General features: G+C 41.6%; 1 protein-coding gene across 4 annotated transcripts in view; it reads right to left on the reverse strand.

Moving 5' to 3' along the window:
* The window catches only part of col12a1b (collagen, type XII, alpha 1b), a 75,650-nt gene that overhangs the window by 11,315 nt on the left and 48,156 nt on the right, over positions 1 to 16,179 (reverse strand). For all 4 annotated transcript variants that reach the window (XM_064339877.1, XM_064339876.1, XM_064339874.1 and 1 more), the window contains 18 exons: positions 15,191 to 15,320; positions 14,820 to 14,962; positions 14,181 to 14,310; positions 13,352 to 13,471; positions 12,878 to 13,024; positions 12,436 to 12,552; positions 10,356 to 10,508; positions 10,189 to 10,263; positions 9,349 to 9,488; positions 9,073 to 9,196; positions 8,722 to 8,865; positions 8,396 to 8,560; positions 8,180 to 8,218; positions 7,917 to 8,055; positions 6,661 to 6,803; positions 6,109 to 6,218; positions 1,538 to 1,696; positions 1,096 to 1,173 (listed from right to left, as the gene is read on the reverse strand). In XM_064339877.1, the coding sequence (XP_064195947.1) occupies positions 1,096 to 1,173; positions 1,538 to 1,696; positions 6,109 to 6,218; positions 6,661 to 6,803; positions 7,917 to 8,055; positions 8,180 to 8,218; positions 8,396 to 8,560; positions 8,722 to 8,865; positions 9,073 to 9,196; positions 9,349 to 9,488; positions 10,189 to 10,263; positions 10,356 to 10,508; positions 12,436 to 12,552; positions 12,878 to 13,024; positions 13,352 to 13,471; positions 14,181 to 14,310; positions 14,820 to 14,962; positions 15,191 to 15,320 (2,256 nt within the window). The remainder of the gene's footprint in view (positions 1 to 1,095; positions 1,174 to 1,537; positions 1,697 to 6,108; positions 6,219 to 6,660; positions 6,804 to 7,916; positions 8,056 to 8,179; positions 8,219 to 8,395; positions 8,561 to 8,721; positions 8,866 to 9,072; positions 9,197 to 9,348; positions 9,489 to 10,188; positions 10,264 to 10,355; positions 10,509 to 12,435; positions 12,553 to 12,877; positions 13,025 to 13,351; positions 13,472 to 14,180; positions 14,311 to 14,819; positions 14,963 to 15,190; positions 15,321 to 16,179) is intronic.

Below are 16,179 nucleotides of genomic sequence, written 5' to 3' on the forward strand. Positions count from 1 at the left end.
AATGCAAAACTATTAATTATTAATCTGTCACTGTAGGAGGTAAGCAAATGCTTAATGCTTGGACATGAACCTTAACGCTTTTTGATCTATCTGAATAATTTTAAGTAGTCCATAATAATTTTTTCTTCTGAATGATCAGAGGGTCCTTAGTATTTGGCCCCAGGCTCTCAGTATAACAGCCCCGTCTTACAGTATGAGCATGTTCTGCATTTCCAGCCATCTGCAATGTATGAGTCTACCCGGATTTAATGTCCTGCTTGGAACGGCTGTACTAAGTAGGGGGGGAGGAGGACAGTACAGAGAGACCTATGAATAGCTTTGGGAAAATACAAAAGTTATGTGGTCTAGTCATGTCTTGTACTGTACTAGTATTTGCAAGGGAAATAAGGTGATGAAAAAAGTTATTAAACATGTTGTGAAGGAATTAAGTAAAAAAATATATTTTTTAATCTTTATTGAGTGGCACGTGTCTCGGTGCCAAAATTTCAGAAAAGGTTTTGAAGATTGACAGTACTGGAATATTTCTGAAAATAAAACAGATTAATTAATGTTGATTTTAGATATATATCAGCCCATACTGTAAAGTTGAGCAAAATATATTCAAAATATTTCCCATTGCATTGTGGATTTTTGTATACATTCTGACAATTATGTATTTATATTATAAAGGCCTACATTTATATTATAGTCAAAGTGTGATCACAGTTCCTAAACAACAGCTGGATTTATTTATCAAAACTACACAACTCAAGTGGGATTTGAGTGAGATACCACAGAGAGGGCAGGTCAAAACAAGGCTAAGTTCCAAATTTTGTATAATGTAAACTGTGTAACAAAACCTATTGTATAACAAAATCTATTTTGACAATGCAACCTCACTTATTTTGAGTTTAGTCTTGTCTATAGTTCTGAATGTACAATACAACATACACATATATAAACATATATTAAACACTCTCATAGACTCTTAAGCTAACCTGAACACACAATAGGACCTCTTTGGTTAAGTGTTAACAATTGATCAGTGGATATATAAACAGATTTGATAACTAAGGGACACACCTCTGCAAGTATATCTACAGAAAAACCCCTTACCATGGATGGCAGGTCACAGCATCTGTCTCTGCTTGTCCAACCCAAACTGCAGACAATATCAAACATCTGGAGCTGGAACTGTACAACAAAATTGAAAATGGATGTTACATATGTCTTTGATTTGTGAATCGGTACACACACACACACACACACACACACAGACTCACTGCACCTGGATGCCCTTACTAAAGTTATATAGTTTGTATTTATGTTGTAATTATGCATATGGTGAAAACAATAAATACATATTTTACAACAATAAATAATAATAATAATTTAACTAATAAATCAACAAAAATAAAATTCTAGAAAGTCAGAATTCATCTTGAACAAGAATTTTGGCTGCTGAATTTTATGATTTTGCTTAAGTTTTGTGTATTTTTGAGATCACTTGTGTCAGCAGATCAATGGCGTCATTCTGACCCCAGCAGAGTTTACTCACTGTTGCTGAGTCTCCTTTCGAGCCCATTGACTTGGACATTTTGCCGAGCACTTGATATCCATCTGTGGAGGTGTTTCCAGCTGCCTTAATCTCTTTCTCCCCCACCTCCTGACAGTCCAAGTTCAATTTGACACTCTTGGGGGAAACCAGGATGTGTAGCTGAAAAGACAGGAGGACCGGGATGAGGATTCTCTCTTTTCTCCAGGAAGTACCACCAGAAAAAAAAACAGCTTTTTGTCCTGATGCTGTGCAGACTGTGTGGAAAATGAGAGGTCTGGCAAAAAGACCTGAAAACTGAGTGTGAGACGATGGTCTATTTCCTTGCCATCATACTATTGACCGAATGATGTGTCACTATAGACCAGGGGTCTCGAAGCCCTGGGGGGCCACAGTCTCTGCTGGTGTTCAAATTTACTTCATTCAATCAGCAGCCGATTTAGGCCTTGCAAACATACGTGTGCGTCCTTTAGCCAATCAATGGCTTAAATTAAACACTTCAGTGCAGGAACACATTAAAAACCAGCAGACATCTGAGTTTGAGATCCCACCTGTAGACCATACCTTGTGCAGAAAACAAGTTTTAAATAAATAAATATTACTAAAGCATACTACTACAAAGCATACTTCAGGCAATGACCTTTGTAATTAGGGCACTCAATAGTTATATAACTCCATGTCTGCTATTTTGTCTGAAATGTTACAGTGAGGAACGTTCCTTTTCCCTTGCCTGTGGAAGTGTGGTAGACTGTACATGGAAAATTCTTTCCATGAGCATGTTCCTCAGAAGTCACATACAGTATAATTCTTGTTGCTAGACCTGGTTCTGAATCATTCCGAACTGCTTCTTGTGATGAGGTCATTTTGTGGTAAAGACTTCCCTGTCTGCCAAAATTTGTTGCACAGATGCAATTCGAACAAGATTTTCAAAGAAATGCCACTGTGGTGTTACAGTATCTGCATTCTTTCTTTGTAGGAAATCTGTACAGTACAGACTCCACAAAACAGGCCAAGGGCCCTGGCAACCGCACGCAGAATTACAGTGAACTTCCTTGACGACGCGACACAATATTTGGCCGACCACGGGAGGAAGGGTCTATAACACTGCAGGTTTCTGGAAGCTGAAACCAGGCTTGCTCCACACAGAGGGTAAACGAGGTAAAAGAGCACATAACTGACCCAGCCGTTTGCCATGATTGATAGTCCAAGTGGAAATGTGAGCGCCAACATAACTCCGGTTACATGCATCGCGCTGCTCACTGTGTCACCCGTCGACACACTTCACGCGGAAAGAGCAATAATGCTACCAGCCATGAATAACGCCTTGCCCCGCCTCAAAACATAATGAAAAAGTCATGAGAGTGTGTTCAGAAAAGAATCTCTGGCTGTTGGGCTCTGTGGTAGCAAAAAAAATATAAAAAATAATAATGACCTCAGAGAAGAACTGAATCTCGGAAGCTGGGGAACCCTTGGCTTTCAGCCACTCGCATTACACTGTCCTCATCTTTTCAGGTCATTACAAGTGATTTCATTCATTAACTCAAACATTACATATACTCTTTGCTGGTGTTTTCTTGGCAGGTTCCTATGAGCTGTATGATATTTGGCAGATTATTTACTTTCTGCCCTCTATACTTTATACTCCATTACTCCAAAATTGGCCTGCTCCTCCAGCAATTTAACTCATTCGCTTAAACTACAGTTTCAAGCAAAAGGAAGCTGGCTTGCACATAAAATTCAGTATAATCAGTAGACAAAAAATTAAGTCAACAACATTTATAACAGTCTCTTCTGTGAAAATGGGTCCAGAGTACTCCCTGCACGTCAAACCACTTGCCAAAGAGACTGAAAAAACAACACGCAAAATCCATCAAAATAGGGAGGAAAAGTACTGGTACGTTTTTGACAGACTTAATCACGTTTGTTTCTTTAATGCTTATTGGCATTGGTATGTAAACTCAATATTTTACAGCTGAAAGGCTGAGAGCACTTCAAAGCATTTGTTCCGTTGTGTATTCTCCTGTTTACGGGACCATACCATCACAGGAAAGCGCAGAAAAGTTTGACAGTTTTTCCTATTAGAAAACCGAAGAGCACACTTGTAAAATACGTGTTTATCACTCGCTTTTGGTTTCAACCTCTCAGCTCACTTAAAGGAGATGTGTAGGGAGTGCACTTCGTATTGAAAATGTAGTTCGTAAATATTTTGCCTGTCTCTGATACAGTCGGAGAGTGAAGCGTTCCTGCCAAGTCGGATTTCTGCCTCCACGTGGATACAGTGAATAAACTACTGTGGCATGAAGCAGACCACCGGAGTTACTCAGAGAAACCACAAGCATTATAACATCGCCCCCCCCACCCCCACCCCCACCCCCTCCAACCACACCCCACACACACGCACCCCAGGCAATCAGCTACCAGAGGCAATCCAGGCAGAGCCCAGGACCCAAGCAACGAAGCGGAGACGGAGCCAAAAAGGGAGAGTCTCCATTCTGGCGTTCCGCTGGCTTTCTGATGTAATTGTTTAACGGCTACAGCACTGACCCAACATTTTCCAGACTTGCACGCCAGCGACTGCGCTGTTTTTTTTTTTATTGGTCTCCCCGAAATGGCAGTGTAGACAATGCGATGCGGTCGTGCACTCAGATTTCATTCCGTTGCATTTCTTGTAAATATTTGTCTCCGCAGTCCTCTGTTTGCCCTCCACCGTGACGTCAGGTGAATGACATATTCTGACTTCAGTAAACTCACAGGGACTTGTGCACTACAGCTTGGTGTCGACGAAAAATTCAGCGCCCCTGTTTCTTATATTCTCCTTCACAAAACAAACTGAATTTGGCCTTCACGCTCACTCATATCAACCTACTTTTATATAGCTTTCCGGTACATTCTCTGTGACTTGTCTATGACCCTATGACACACGTGACTTGTGGCTTTCATGAGCCTAGCACATCCATTTAATATTTTAATGGCCAATGACAACCTATTAAACATCAAAAGTATACTTTAATGTTGTTCAACCGCATGATTCATTCAACGGCCAATACACAGCACTCACCAAATAGTTCCCTAATGAAAAAGAGATGCTTTTGCTCCCACAAACCCATTTCGACTTAAAATCTGACTATACTACCACAGCAAATCTTTCATTAGAATCGGACTATAGCATTTGGCTTAATGTCCTCATGCTTGTGTCCAGGGATATTCAGTGTCCCTGTAAAGTGTCATCAGCCTAACTCAGATAATCCTCATCCATCCAAATATCAATCTAATGGAAGGCAAATGCAGTATAGATATATGTTCTCAAAGCGGTTATCCATCAAAACCAATGACTGGTTGTATAAATATTGTTGCCTATCTTACGGCGCTACAATAAATCAGTACCATTAATGTTTTAAAACAAATTATTCACAATTCATAACTACTACATTTGTGCTCTTTAGGCAGTGGTTTTCTCTAATAGGTTATCCCTTGGGACCAAAGAAATCAATTCAAAGTGCTTCTGTATACCCAGTACTGCAGATGTCAGGAGAGAAGCTGTGTTTACACTGTGAAACACTGAGAATGGAGAGTGCTGTATTCGTCATTTCTTTATCTAATGGTGGCATGTGGAAATCAACATTAAGACACAAAAAATGTAAACAGATGAATATCAGGATATTAGATCACACGGGAACTGTTGCCCATAACTTAAGAAGGACCATTTGGGAATCTGTCTACTTTTCAGCTTCCTTTTGTAAACTTTTACAGACTGCGAAAGGTCATCCAATTCCCTTCTCTCTGCTGATGCATCAAATATTTATAACTTTTTTTTCAAGTCTTTATACACGTCTTTGTTCTCAGAAATCGGTCTGGCAATTGTTCTTCCCAAAAAGCTTCAATTTTCAGTTATCGACAACTGCGCCATCAATTTTAATTTCAGCGGTTTCAAAGCATTCTGTGAGTTTGAACATTTAATAAAGAGACAGCAAGAGTCGGGACCACCATCCATAAAAAATGTGAGATACCCATCACTGTAGTTCACATACTATGTGTGAAGAACAAACGGCAATAGTAACTTATCCAATCCTGTTGGTACAGAGGCCGTGTTTATGAATAAATTTATCTTAATTAGCAATAATAAAATATCTGACTTTATTTATTGCACAGTGCTCTTTATTTTTTCTAATCCATGGCCCCCTCATGTACTTTAAGAAGTACCTAATTGTGAGTCTGACAGGTAACTGCCTATATTTCAGCTCCTGCAGTATGCAAATGTCTCAATATTGACATCATCACTTATGAATCCTCGTGTGCAAGAGCATCATTTAACATTACATGCGGTTTTTGCACGGCTTGTAAAAAATACTACATGTCATAAATAGCAACATGGCCGACGTGTCTGTATCTGTATCTTTGCTACGCCTCCTAGAACAGGAATGCCAAGCATTTTTATGTCCTCAGGAAATTCAACAAAGACAAAGCAGCCCAGGTGTGACCACTGCACCACACACCCTGGCTGCCTGGCCCAAAAAAACGTTACCTAACACCCTCTTTGAACTTTCGCTCGATGAGGAAACGAAAATGGTGTTTACCTTGTGGAAACTCCCATGGAAGATTTGCTTGATTTGCTCGTTATCAAAGCTGACTTTCTGGATCTCCCCCCGTGTGTCCTTGTTATAAAAAGATACGGTTTTGCTTGAAGCTAATGAGAGAGAGAGAAAGAGATGGGAGAGAGAGAGAAGCATTAAGTCTCTAGAAGTCTGGGTTACAGGGGATACTTTAAAAGCCACATAAGCTAGAAATATACCAGTGCTGAGAGACATAACCCACAAAAGGGTGCTTTTTTCACACTGCTGGGAAATAGCAGAAGATGGATTATGTCAAAGCATCATCAAAACTAATTACTTAATTTTCTTTGGCGAGAGTGGCCGGCTGTACAAGTTATTATCCAAGATAAGCCTCCATTCCTGCATTATTTTGGACAAAGATGCAGTGCCACAGCCCTGAGACTATCATAAACTACTCAGGAGAAGTGTGTTTCATGACATCAAGTGCAGCTGGTGGTCGACTACATCCACCCCACTTGACCTCAACCCTTACCTTTAATTGCCCACCCTCCCCAAGTGGCAAAACGAAAGCCTTACGATCAATGGTAACCCCGACTTCAGGCTTGTTGCCGCTGTCAGACACCTGCCAGATGTCAAACGCCTCTGTCGGCGAATCAGGGAGGAGGCGGAACATAAGGAGTATGGTATAAGCCTGCGGCAGTCCATCAGGGTGAATTTCCCTGTCAGATTGAAACAGGAATTATGTAAGACGCAAAAGAATGCGACACGTAATATAAATCACAGACAGACAGTAAACAAACAAGTGCATTCAGCTATCAGATCATTCCCTGAGAAAAAGTGGCAGTTTGTTTACCTCGAAAAAGGCCTCGGTTGGGACGTCTGACTTGTTAGTCAATTTAATGAAGTGAGATATCTGGCAGGCCAAACTTTCTAAACAGACTTAGATCTTGTGACTAAGAAAAGGCTAGCGCTTATGACACCACAGCTGAACATGCTCAGATTGTCTGGCAACGTCCACAAAGAGACATTATTAGTCTGTTTGAGGCCTTAGCTTGAGGGCAGCTATATTCCCATGCACGGTGTCTTGACCTGCAAGGTCAGGCAATCACAACAGACTTAGCAGCATGCTGTAAATCAACAGACCTTGTTTGGTGGGGAATGGCCTCATTGCCTGAGCATGACCGGGCAAGATATATCATGTCATCATTACTGACTCTCTGTCTTTCTCATCATAAGCCACACTCAAGGAAACTCAGGCCAAACCACAGAAACATATCTCACAAAATCTAAGGGTGTACACTAAGCACAGATTCATCAATCTTATGGGAGCCAAAGGTTTCGCAGGCCTTCAAGGGATATAAATATAATGAGGGCATTTTCTTCAAATCAAATTTGTGAGAACTTCCATTTGAGCATGTTAAGTCAACCGTGTACACACACACACAAAAAGCCAATTTTGCACAAATTAAAAAAGCACCGCTTGTCCAGAGCTAAATTAGTGCCGTCCTGCCTGTTGCCTGAAGATGTCAAAATTTGCCGAAAAAGCTCCTGTTCTTAGGCTGTCTCTGATATGCTGTCAGTATCAAAGTACCCTTCTCTTCCAAACACCTCATCTTTTTAAAATGCTGCTACTAACGCAAGTCTTCGGCTTTACTTTTTTATACACGGGGGGATGTGCAGCAGCAGAGCTAATCAAATTGGTATAACCATTCCCAGTGTGAAAGAGCATGGAAGACATAAGAAAGTACAAAGGATGTTAATTCACAGTAGAGAGTGTGTACCTTCCACTGTGGGAACAAACAAGCTGAAAATTTACATAAGCTGTAACTTACGTAGTGGGCTGTGTCAAAAATGCATTTTTGTGGATTCTGTATGAATAGTAACTGTTGAATGAGCCAGGTTCCAATGAAACTCCTTTTACAGAGGCGTAGGTCTTCTCAGTCAAGTTGAATGCCTCAAGCATTCTAAAGCCTGCAAATGATAGGGTACAATTCATACCATGGTACTCAACAGACTACTGCTGCTGGCTGCACTGCATGTAGCTACGTAGACCTTGCTTTGCCATACACATTCAAACATATCCATGTATGCTCACCTGGTGATGTGAACCCATTCAAGTAAATCAAAGGACAAGCTGTGAAATAAACAAGAAATATTGAATGATTACAAACATGTCTCAGACTTCTAGAAAACTGTACAAAACATGCCTGCAAGTCAATATTATAGAGACAAGAACACATAACTTTTTTTAAAATTTAAAAATTATCGTCATTGTGAGATAAAATAAGGTTATGAACCAAAGAAGGCTTACTGGAGGTTGCTGTTTCACAGATAAATGTGACGAGGTTATCCTGAATCGTTGAGAAGGCATCAAAGTCATCCACAACAAACACGTGTCTTTCACTTGGCTTGCTTCCAATGTTCTGCAACTCTGCGTAGTCCACATCAGCGACACCAACAACAAACACACTATAACCTGCAGGACACACACACACACACAGATACACACAGTTTTTTTTTGTTTTGTAAAGCACCACAAACAAGCAGCTTCAAAGAAAACTAACAGCTAAAACACAGCTCAGCCAAACATTCCGACATATCAGACAACGAGTATATGGAGAATTATATTCCTCTCACCAGCATGCTGGAGTTTGGAGGCACTTTTCTGAACCTCATCCTGAGATCGTCCATCTGTGACCACCACCAGAACCTTTGGAACATTTCGTCTCATTCCGCTGTCAGTTGTGAAGACCCGCTCACTGACGTGCTTGAGAGCAACACCTGAAGGAGGAAGAAAGAGCATTGAATCCGTAACTAGCATGTCCCATCAGTTCGGTTTGGGATTTGAGCAGTATTTCTGATAACTTGGGGAACTCATACAAAACAAAAACTTGGGCTTTCGCATTCCTTGTCTGTTGTGCTTCCGAACAATTTGCGGAGCAGCAGTCAAATCCAAAGATGTCAAATGAAATGTGTTTTGAGGGGTACCTGTTTTGGTGTTTCCTCCCCTGTATGGAATGAGATGGAGAGCTGACAGCACGTTGCCTTTATCGTGGTAAGTTTTAAGCCTGAACTCCGTCTTCGCTTCATCACTGAACTGAGCAAATGATACCTGTTTCCCAAGACAAGATTGAAGAAAAACTTTCACGAGTCACAGGAATTGAGAGGACCTGTCGAAAAGACCACATAACAACTACCCCAATTCATTATTTATTCATTCCCTCTAATCTCATCGCTCTCTGTTAACAGACCCCAGTGCAGTACCTGCATTCCTGCTGTGCTGATGACATCAAAGGCTCCGATAATGTTGAAAACAAAGTTCACGACTTTGTGGAAGCTTTCTTCTCCAATACTCCATGACCCATCGATAAGGAACACCACATCGGCCTTGGCGCCTTTGCACACTGGAGCAGAAAAATCAACACCAAAGTAAGCAGTGCGTGTTTGACCACAGCACTGTACCTACAGGCTGTGAGGCACTGTTTCCAGAAGATTCACAAACCACGAGCGATAAAATAAAATAGCAAAATGAACACATGATGGCTTAACTAATTACATTTTCCTGAATTACAAGCGAATAAACAAACAAAAACATTTGGCGACCATAAGGCCTTTAATGAGTTTTTTTTTTCTTCTAAGTAATTGGCACAACCTGGAGGAGAAATGCTAACTGCAGTGCGTCACATTTGTGGCAATCTGTAATAACATACCCTAGAGGTGAGTAAACAGGTCAAACTCAATGGCTAATTAGCAAGGCAGTTCCTACAGAAGAGACAATCTTTCATTCTTCACTCTGAAGAACAGACTTTCCTAACTAAGACTATGCACTGTACCTCCTGACTGCAATGCATTCAGGGATGTAGTTCATGTGCAATGGTAAATTAAATCAATGCACTGTATTGAAGGCTCCAAACCACAGCACAGTTCTGGCAACTGCCAATCGACAGTAATTTCTGAATTATGGGCCTCCATGCGCCCATTTTCTGAATCCCTTTCGAAGAGGTTTGTTCTATTCTGGGTTGTAGTGGATTCAGGAAAAAAGCTGGCGGACACGTTGCGCTGTACGCTGTGCTAACGTTTACGACCAGCGAGCGTTCTGCTTACCTTCCCAGGCAGGAGGAATGGTGGGAGGAGGAGGAGGCGTCGGGGCTGCAGTTGGGGGTTCACTGGGCTTTACCACTAGGAGAAATGCGTGCGTGTTAAAATGGGACGCAAACTCATGAGAAAAGAGCCGCGTTTCCTCGCTATAAAGCGAAAAGGTCAGGGCTTACGGGTTCTCTCTTTGGCGCTGACCCCGGGCCCCTCCAGGTTGGGGGTTTGGACGAACACCGTGGCGTTGTACAAGGCATCAGGGGAGAGGCCATCGAAGCAGTACTGAGTCTGGGCAGCAGTGATTGTGATTTCCTGCTGGCCCTTGCTGGAAGCTGTAATAAAAAGGGGGAAAACTGAACTAAGTGCTCCAGCCTCACCAGCCTTTGACTTTTGGGTTGAGGCGTAGCTCCTCAGTCAGACTTGGATTCAATCAAAACCTGTCTTAACTTTGAGACTTTGAGTAAACCTTAAGTCAACAAGGTGTGTTTGTGAATGAGGAAATACATATTTGAATATCTGCATATTTATACTGTAAGTCAGAGAGTGCTGATTAAATGCAAACCTCATTCTACTGCACAGTGAATTTCTGACAGCTGCCAATCGACAGCAATATCTGTATTCTGATATTGCCCAGACCTCCGTGAACCCATTTCCTAAATCCTTTTGAAGTGGTTTGTTCTGTTCTTCGGTTCATGTGGATTCAGGAACTCGGTAATGGGACGTGACAGGCTTTACGGTATTGTGATGAACACGCTGCAGCTCATGCTGTGTTTGGAACCCGATATTGTTTGAAGAAAAACATGAGCATTTACCCGTAATATTTCCATTTCGAAATACTTAATGTGGGGCTCAAGCCGATGACCTAATTTCAATCAGCATTGTTTGCTACTTTGACCTACGAATAAATGCAAGGCTTCCCTCCTCACAAACACAGCATGTTGACTCATTTTTCATGACTGATGAATTGTTTTTCAAATAAAGAACATTTACGCTTGATTGTGAGTTTAAGTTAAGGAAAATGCTTATTGAATCCAGGCTAATCATATTCATTTTTTTCATGGTTGAGTAACAAAAGTTTAAAAAAAAAAACTTGGTTTCATGGGTTTCAAAAAAGCCCCTTGAGCCGTTAAAGCTTTAATTATTCCACCATGCAATTTTTCCATGTCTGATAACTAACAGTTAACATCTGTAGCGTGTTTCAAAGCAAACATTACACCTGTGCTCTGACATTTTAGCTCTTTCTCTTATGATAAGATTACTGAGATGCCAGTCTTACAGATAATTCAACCCCTGGGACCAGTGCTGTCAGCAGTCTTAATTTGGAAAACTCAGTGTCGATAAGGAATGAGTATCATAAATTGATTTAAAAATGACTTCCTGTTTTTAACAGTTACCCGGAGTCCAAGTGCGAATACAGAACAGACATACTCAAAAAACAAACAGAAATGAGATCTAAGCTTTCACCTAAAAGTTTCCGGTTGGCTGCTTTCAAAACATGCCAAATTATGCATCCTGCTATTGGGGGAAAATAAGAAAAGAGCTAAAATAAACAGCTCTTTGATCATATACACACTCTCACATTAGCCTTAATGTGTTTTAGCCTCAGTGTTTTTATGTGTTCACTATGGACTTCAACCGCACTGAATAAAAAGCATTTTGAGGGAACTAAATCTGGGCCATATCAGTACTGGCCCAATGCGAAGCTTATGATGGTGCAACATATGCGCATTTGATGCACTGCTAATGTTATAAATTATGTGAAAACATGCTAAAAAAAAAACCAGCCTCTTTTATTTATGTTTTTCATTTTTACTGGATAAACTCACAAGAAAAGCTAAAAAGTTGCTATATTCTCAGTAGCACTAGACCCATGCTCTCCGCTTAATAATGTAAGCAAGTTGAAACTTTTTATTATACAAATGAAATTTGTTACATCTGTCCTGCATAAGTTGACGTTAGTGCTCATCCACTTCTTCCAGGAATGTGGAAACTTGGTTGCAGTTTTGGCCAGTATCATTATCGGGATAAGCCAATTTTGCCAGACAAATATTGGTTATTCATATTGGCCCAGAATTTCCATATTGAATATCGTTAAGCAATTCTAAACGATTACATGTGTAATGGGTGTATGTCACATTCCTTCACACAGACTTTTGGGACATTGTGTTTTTGTGGCAGGTTGTAATGAAAAGAACAATGCTCTTGTGGTTTCATTTGTGAATCTCCGTCAACAATCTGAGTGCAAATATTCGGACTTACGGTCAAGAGGGTTCAGCTTGATTCGGTAAGAGGTGGCGGCCCGATGTGGTGTCCACTTCACACAGAATTTGTCGTAGCCAACGTTAAAGGTCTCAATGTTGCTGACATTTAGGTACACTGTGGAAAAAATAAGGAATGCAGTTATCATATAACATTTTACTCTGCTTGAGTGAATCCATTTTTCTTTTCCAGGAATGTGTTTGGTCGAAATATCCAACTAAGTCAAACTTTTATTCTGTATCTCTCTCAGATATTAACCATTTTCTTTTTTAAAATATCTTAATCAAGGGTTAACATCAATTAAATATGTTTAAATATACAGGCAACATATTTTGTTTGCTAGAGAATTATCTTTGGTGCCTTTTAAATTTTTGTTTGGGGAAGAAATCATATTAAGGACAAAAAAAGACACTACCATAGCCTAGAGCGCCTAGGTACATACGTGTAGTTCCCTGTCCATCGAGAGATCCACTCATCCCTCCGTCATATTGGGCGAACACCTTGACATCATAGGTAGTGCCTGGCTGCAGGTTGTGTAGCGTGTATGAGGTCACATCACCCACGAATACCTCCAGGGTTTCGTCCTTATCTGAGTATGGCAGCCCACACAAGATCAAGGTTTCATTTTTGTAAATAAAAACATTTGGTTGCCAAAAAACAAGGTTTATCATTCAGTGACTCATTGTTTGGATTGTATCCTTCCTTACACTGTAAACATTTACTTATTTATAGCTTAAGAGTAGCCATTAGTGCTTTACTGCACAGCGGGTGAGTAATTAATAGAAATGTATCATGGAAAATGCCGGCAAAAATATACACATAGCTTTGGAACGTGTCTGACTAATGCCTGCTTAGGACAGTTGGGGACAGGTTCATGAGCTGCTGTGTGCCTATATTCCCCCATAGGTGACCGTACCTGTAGGCTGGTAGACCAGCTTGTACCCCAGGACTGGGGAAGGAGAAGGGTCCCATGACACGCGGAATCGGGTGTACCATTCGTCGGAGACTCGCAGGTTCTGGGGCGCCGAGAGGGAGACTGCAGGCGTGGCAGAGCAGAAACGTTTCAGCATCCAATCAGTCACGCCAGTTAAAGCTTATTAAGGCATGGCAAACCTGACTTGCTGTTTCCAGACTGACCCCAGTGCAGATCGGTCAACAGAGAACTACCATAACACCAGCTGGATTGCTACTCTGTAGAGAACGTTTCTAATCTCGCCGTGTTTTGGATTTATTATGAGTAATACGTGTTTACCTATGGTTTGTTTTTCTTGGTGAAACAGGGAAATGTGGGTAGCGGGCAACTGTAGTGTGAGCTCCTCTGTTGGATGAAAGCCAGTTCAGGCTGCCAGCTCAGAATTGGCCAAGGCTAAATATGTCAGCTACTTTCGTAACAAGGACTAATTTTCGTTGAGTCTCCCTGGTTTTTCAAATGTGAATATTCCAATGCCAGGAATTCTTCAGTATGAAAGACCACAGCAAATATCATGAAGGAGCAGCTGGCTCCGTTGTGAATCTCTACAGTTCTACAAAGTTAAGTTTCATTATTGGCCCTGATTGGAAAAGCTATACTGTATGTTGGACTGGACGAGGCTGAGCCTTACTGTTGCGTTTGAGAAGGTGCAACTACAATGAAACCTATAAACCGTGATGGGTTTGGTGTTTCCTAAAGTCAGATGTACAGCCGATCGTTTTAAGCTATGATGGCTTCCTTGAATCATTTCCCTAGATAGGGGCTTTGACATTACGTGTGCGTCCGTTCCCAGACAGCTTCTTTCCAGGTCCGTCGGTGTAAACGGCTTCCACAGTGATGTTGTATGGAGTGTCAGGCTGGAGGTTCTGCAGCATGGCATTGTTTCTGTTTCCAGGGACGATGGCCTGTGGTAAAACATTGGAGGAGAAATCCAGTTCTGTTCCTTTAAAACACGCTACTGTACACACCACCGTCCATCGTAACAACTGAATGATTCTGGAGTGGGAGAAACAGAGCTGTAGATTTTGTTTCGTAGAGGTTTTTCGCTGATTCCTTCAAACTTCCGAACTTCCAAACAATACAGCTTCCAAACAATAACAGTACTTCTAGAAGGTGTCTTGAAGCAGCTAAGAGATCTCATCTCTTTTGAAGTCCTGAGATCTCTTTGCATCATTCTGCTGCTCAAGAACCCTGCCGTTATAAACAGGAAGCAAATCTGGTCTGGAAATCCGGCCTTATTTCTCACACACTCATTTTAACATTAATAATAACTTACATTAAATTGACTGTCTAATCTTACCACATATGCAATGTCTGAATTGTGTGACCACTGTTAATCGAGTGGGTCCCTTCAAGCTGTTGCCTCTGATGTTCGGATTGGCAGTAGACAGAGAACGTCTCTGGCTGCACTTACATATTCAGTGATGGGGTCCCCAGTCAGGGGGGCGTAGGCGATCTTGTATTGCTGGACGGGCCCCTCGGCATGGTCCCAGCCGACGTTCAGAGTGTTGGTGGTGGCACCAAACACTCGAAGGTTCCTGGGTCCCCCGCGAGGTACTGCAGTATCCAAAGCAAACGTCATAAGTGCACAAGAGCCAGCGCGTTACTATGACAACCCAGTCCGTGTCACGATATACACAGAATAATCTCGTGCATGCAACCGCGTCCTTGCATGACCTCACCATCCAAAAAATGACAAAGCTCTTTTGTGAGCGCTATGTTCTAACAGAGGTCAGAAGAGGTTCGGTTTGTTGCCGGATTTGCCACAAATGTAGGATGACTCACGGGTTTTGCCGTTTCCTTTCACCGGCGATCCCTCTCCATCGGCGTACAGAGGCAAGACACTCACTGAGTAAGGAGTGTCAGGAATGAGAGAATCTAGGAAGGCGTTGTGTGTGTTTCCAGGAACCAGGACCTGTGGAGGAAAAAAACTCACTGAATCACATGAGCATCAATGGGGAACAGTGATGCAGCCAGAAGGTACTTCCTATTTTAAAACGCCTGTCGATAACTGAAGAAAAGCAACTCAGAAAACATGACTAATCCAGCACAGTTACTATACACAGTGACCTCATTGTTAGAGCTATTTGTGTCACTCCAGAAAAAAAACACATTTCTCGGCAGTTGTATCTCATCCTTGCTCAGTTGGCATTGTCATGGCTGAACGAAGTGCAGCAAAAAAATGCTCCATTGATGAAGTACTCTCAGGACAGTGAACACTGCCTGACCCCTTTTTAGAGACGATTTGTTACAAAGCACTGGTCCCCTTCCAGTTGTGTACTATTGTTATTCACGACAATCTGTCATACTGATAATATATCCCAATCACCTCTTTCTTTGTTGCCCTTAACAAATTGTCCTCAAGTCATTTGCAGTATAAAGCCAAATGGTAATAGTTTCAAATATCTCTGCCACCTGCTATTGAGTGCTTAACATTTTCATTTCTGGCTGTACAACATGATTCTCATGTGCTTTTTTCTGCCTTCAGTTTCACATCATCATGTAGGTGTACCCTGATCTCCCAGTAAATATTCCCTGGTGATGTAAGGCCACTGGGCGGAAGAAGCCAAAGAAAGACAACATCAAACACAGAGACAGAGGCCGGTCCCATCCGCCTCACTTCCACTGGTCTTAAGGGCCACAGTACGAGCCCTTTCCTGAGAGCTGTAATCTGTTACTGCTCTTACTAAACCTGCAAAACGTATGTTTGACATATGTCATGAGATACTTGGCACATGATAACTGGCATGGGAAGCTGCCCGCTGCTTTGAAAG

Source organism: Anguilla rostrata, chromosome 6 (genome assembly GCF_018555375.3).
Source record: "Anguilla rostrata isolate EN2019 chromosome 6, ASM1855537v3, whole genome shotgun sequence".
In the NCBI taxonomy this organism is placed as follows: domain Eukaryota; kingdom Metazoa; phylum Chordata; class Actinopteri; order Anguilliformes; family Anguillidae; genus Anguilla; species Anguilla rostrata.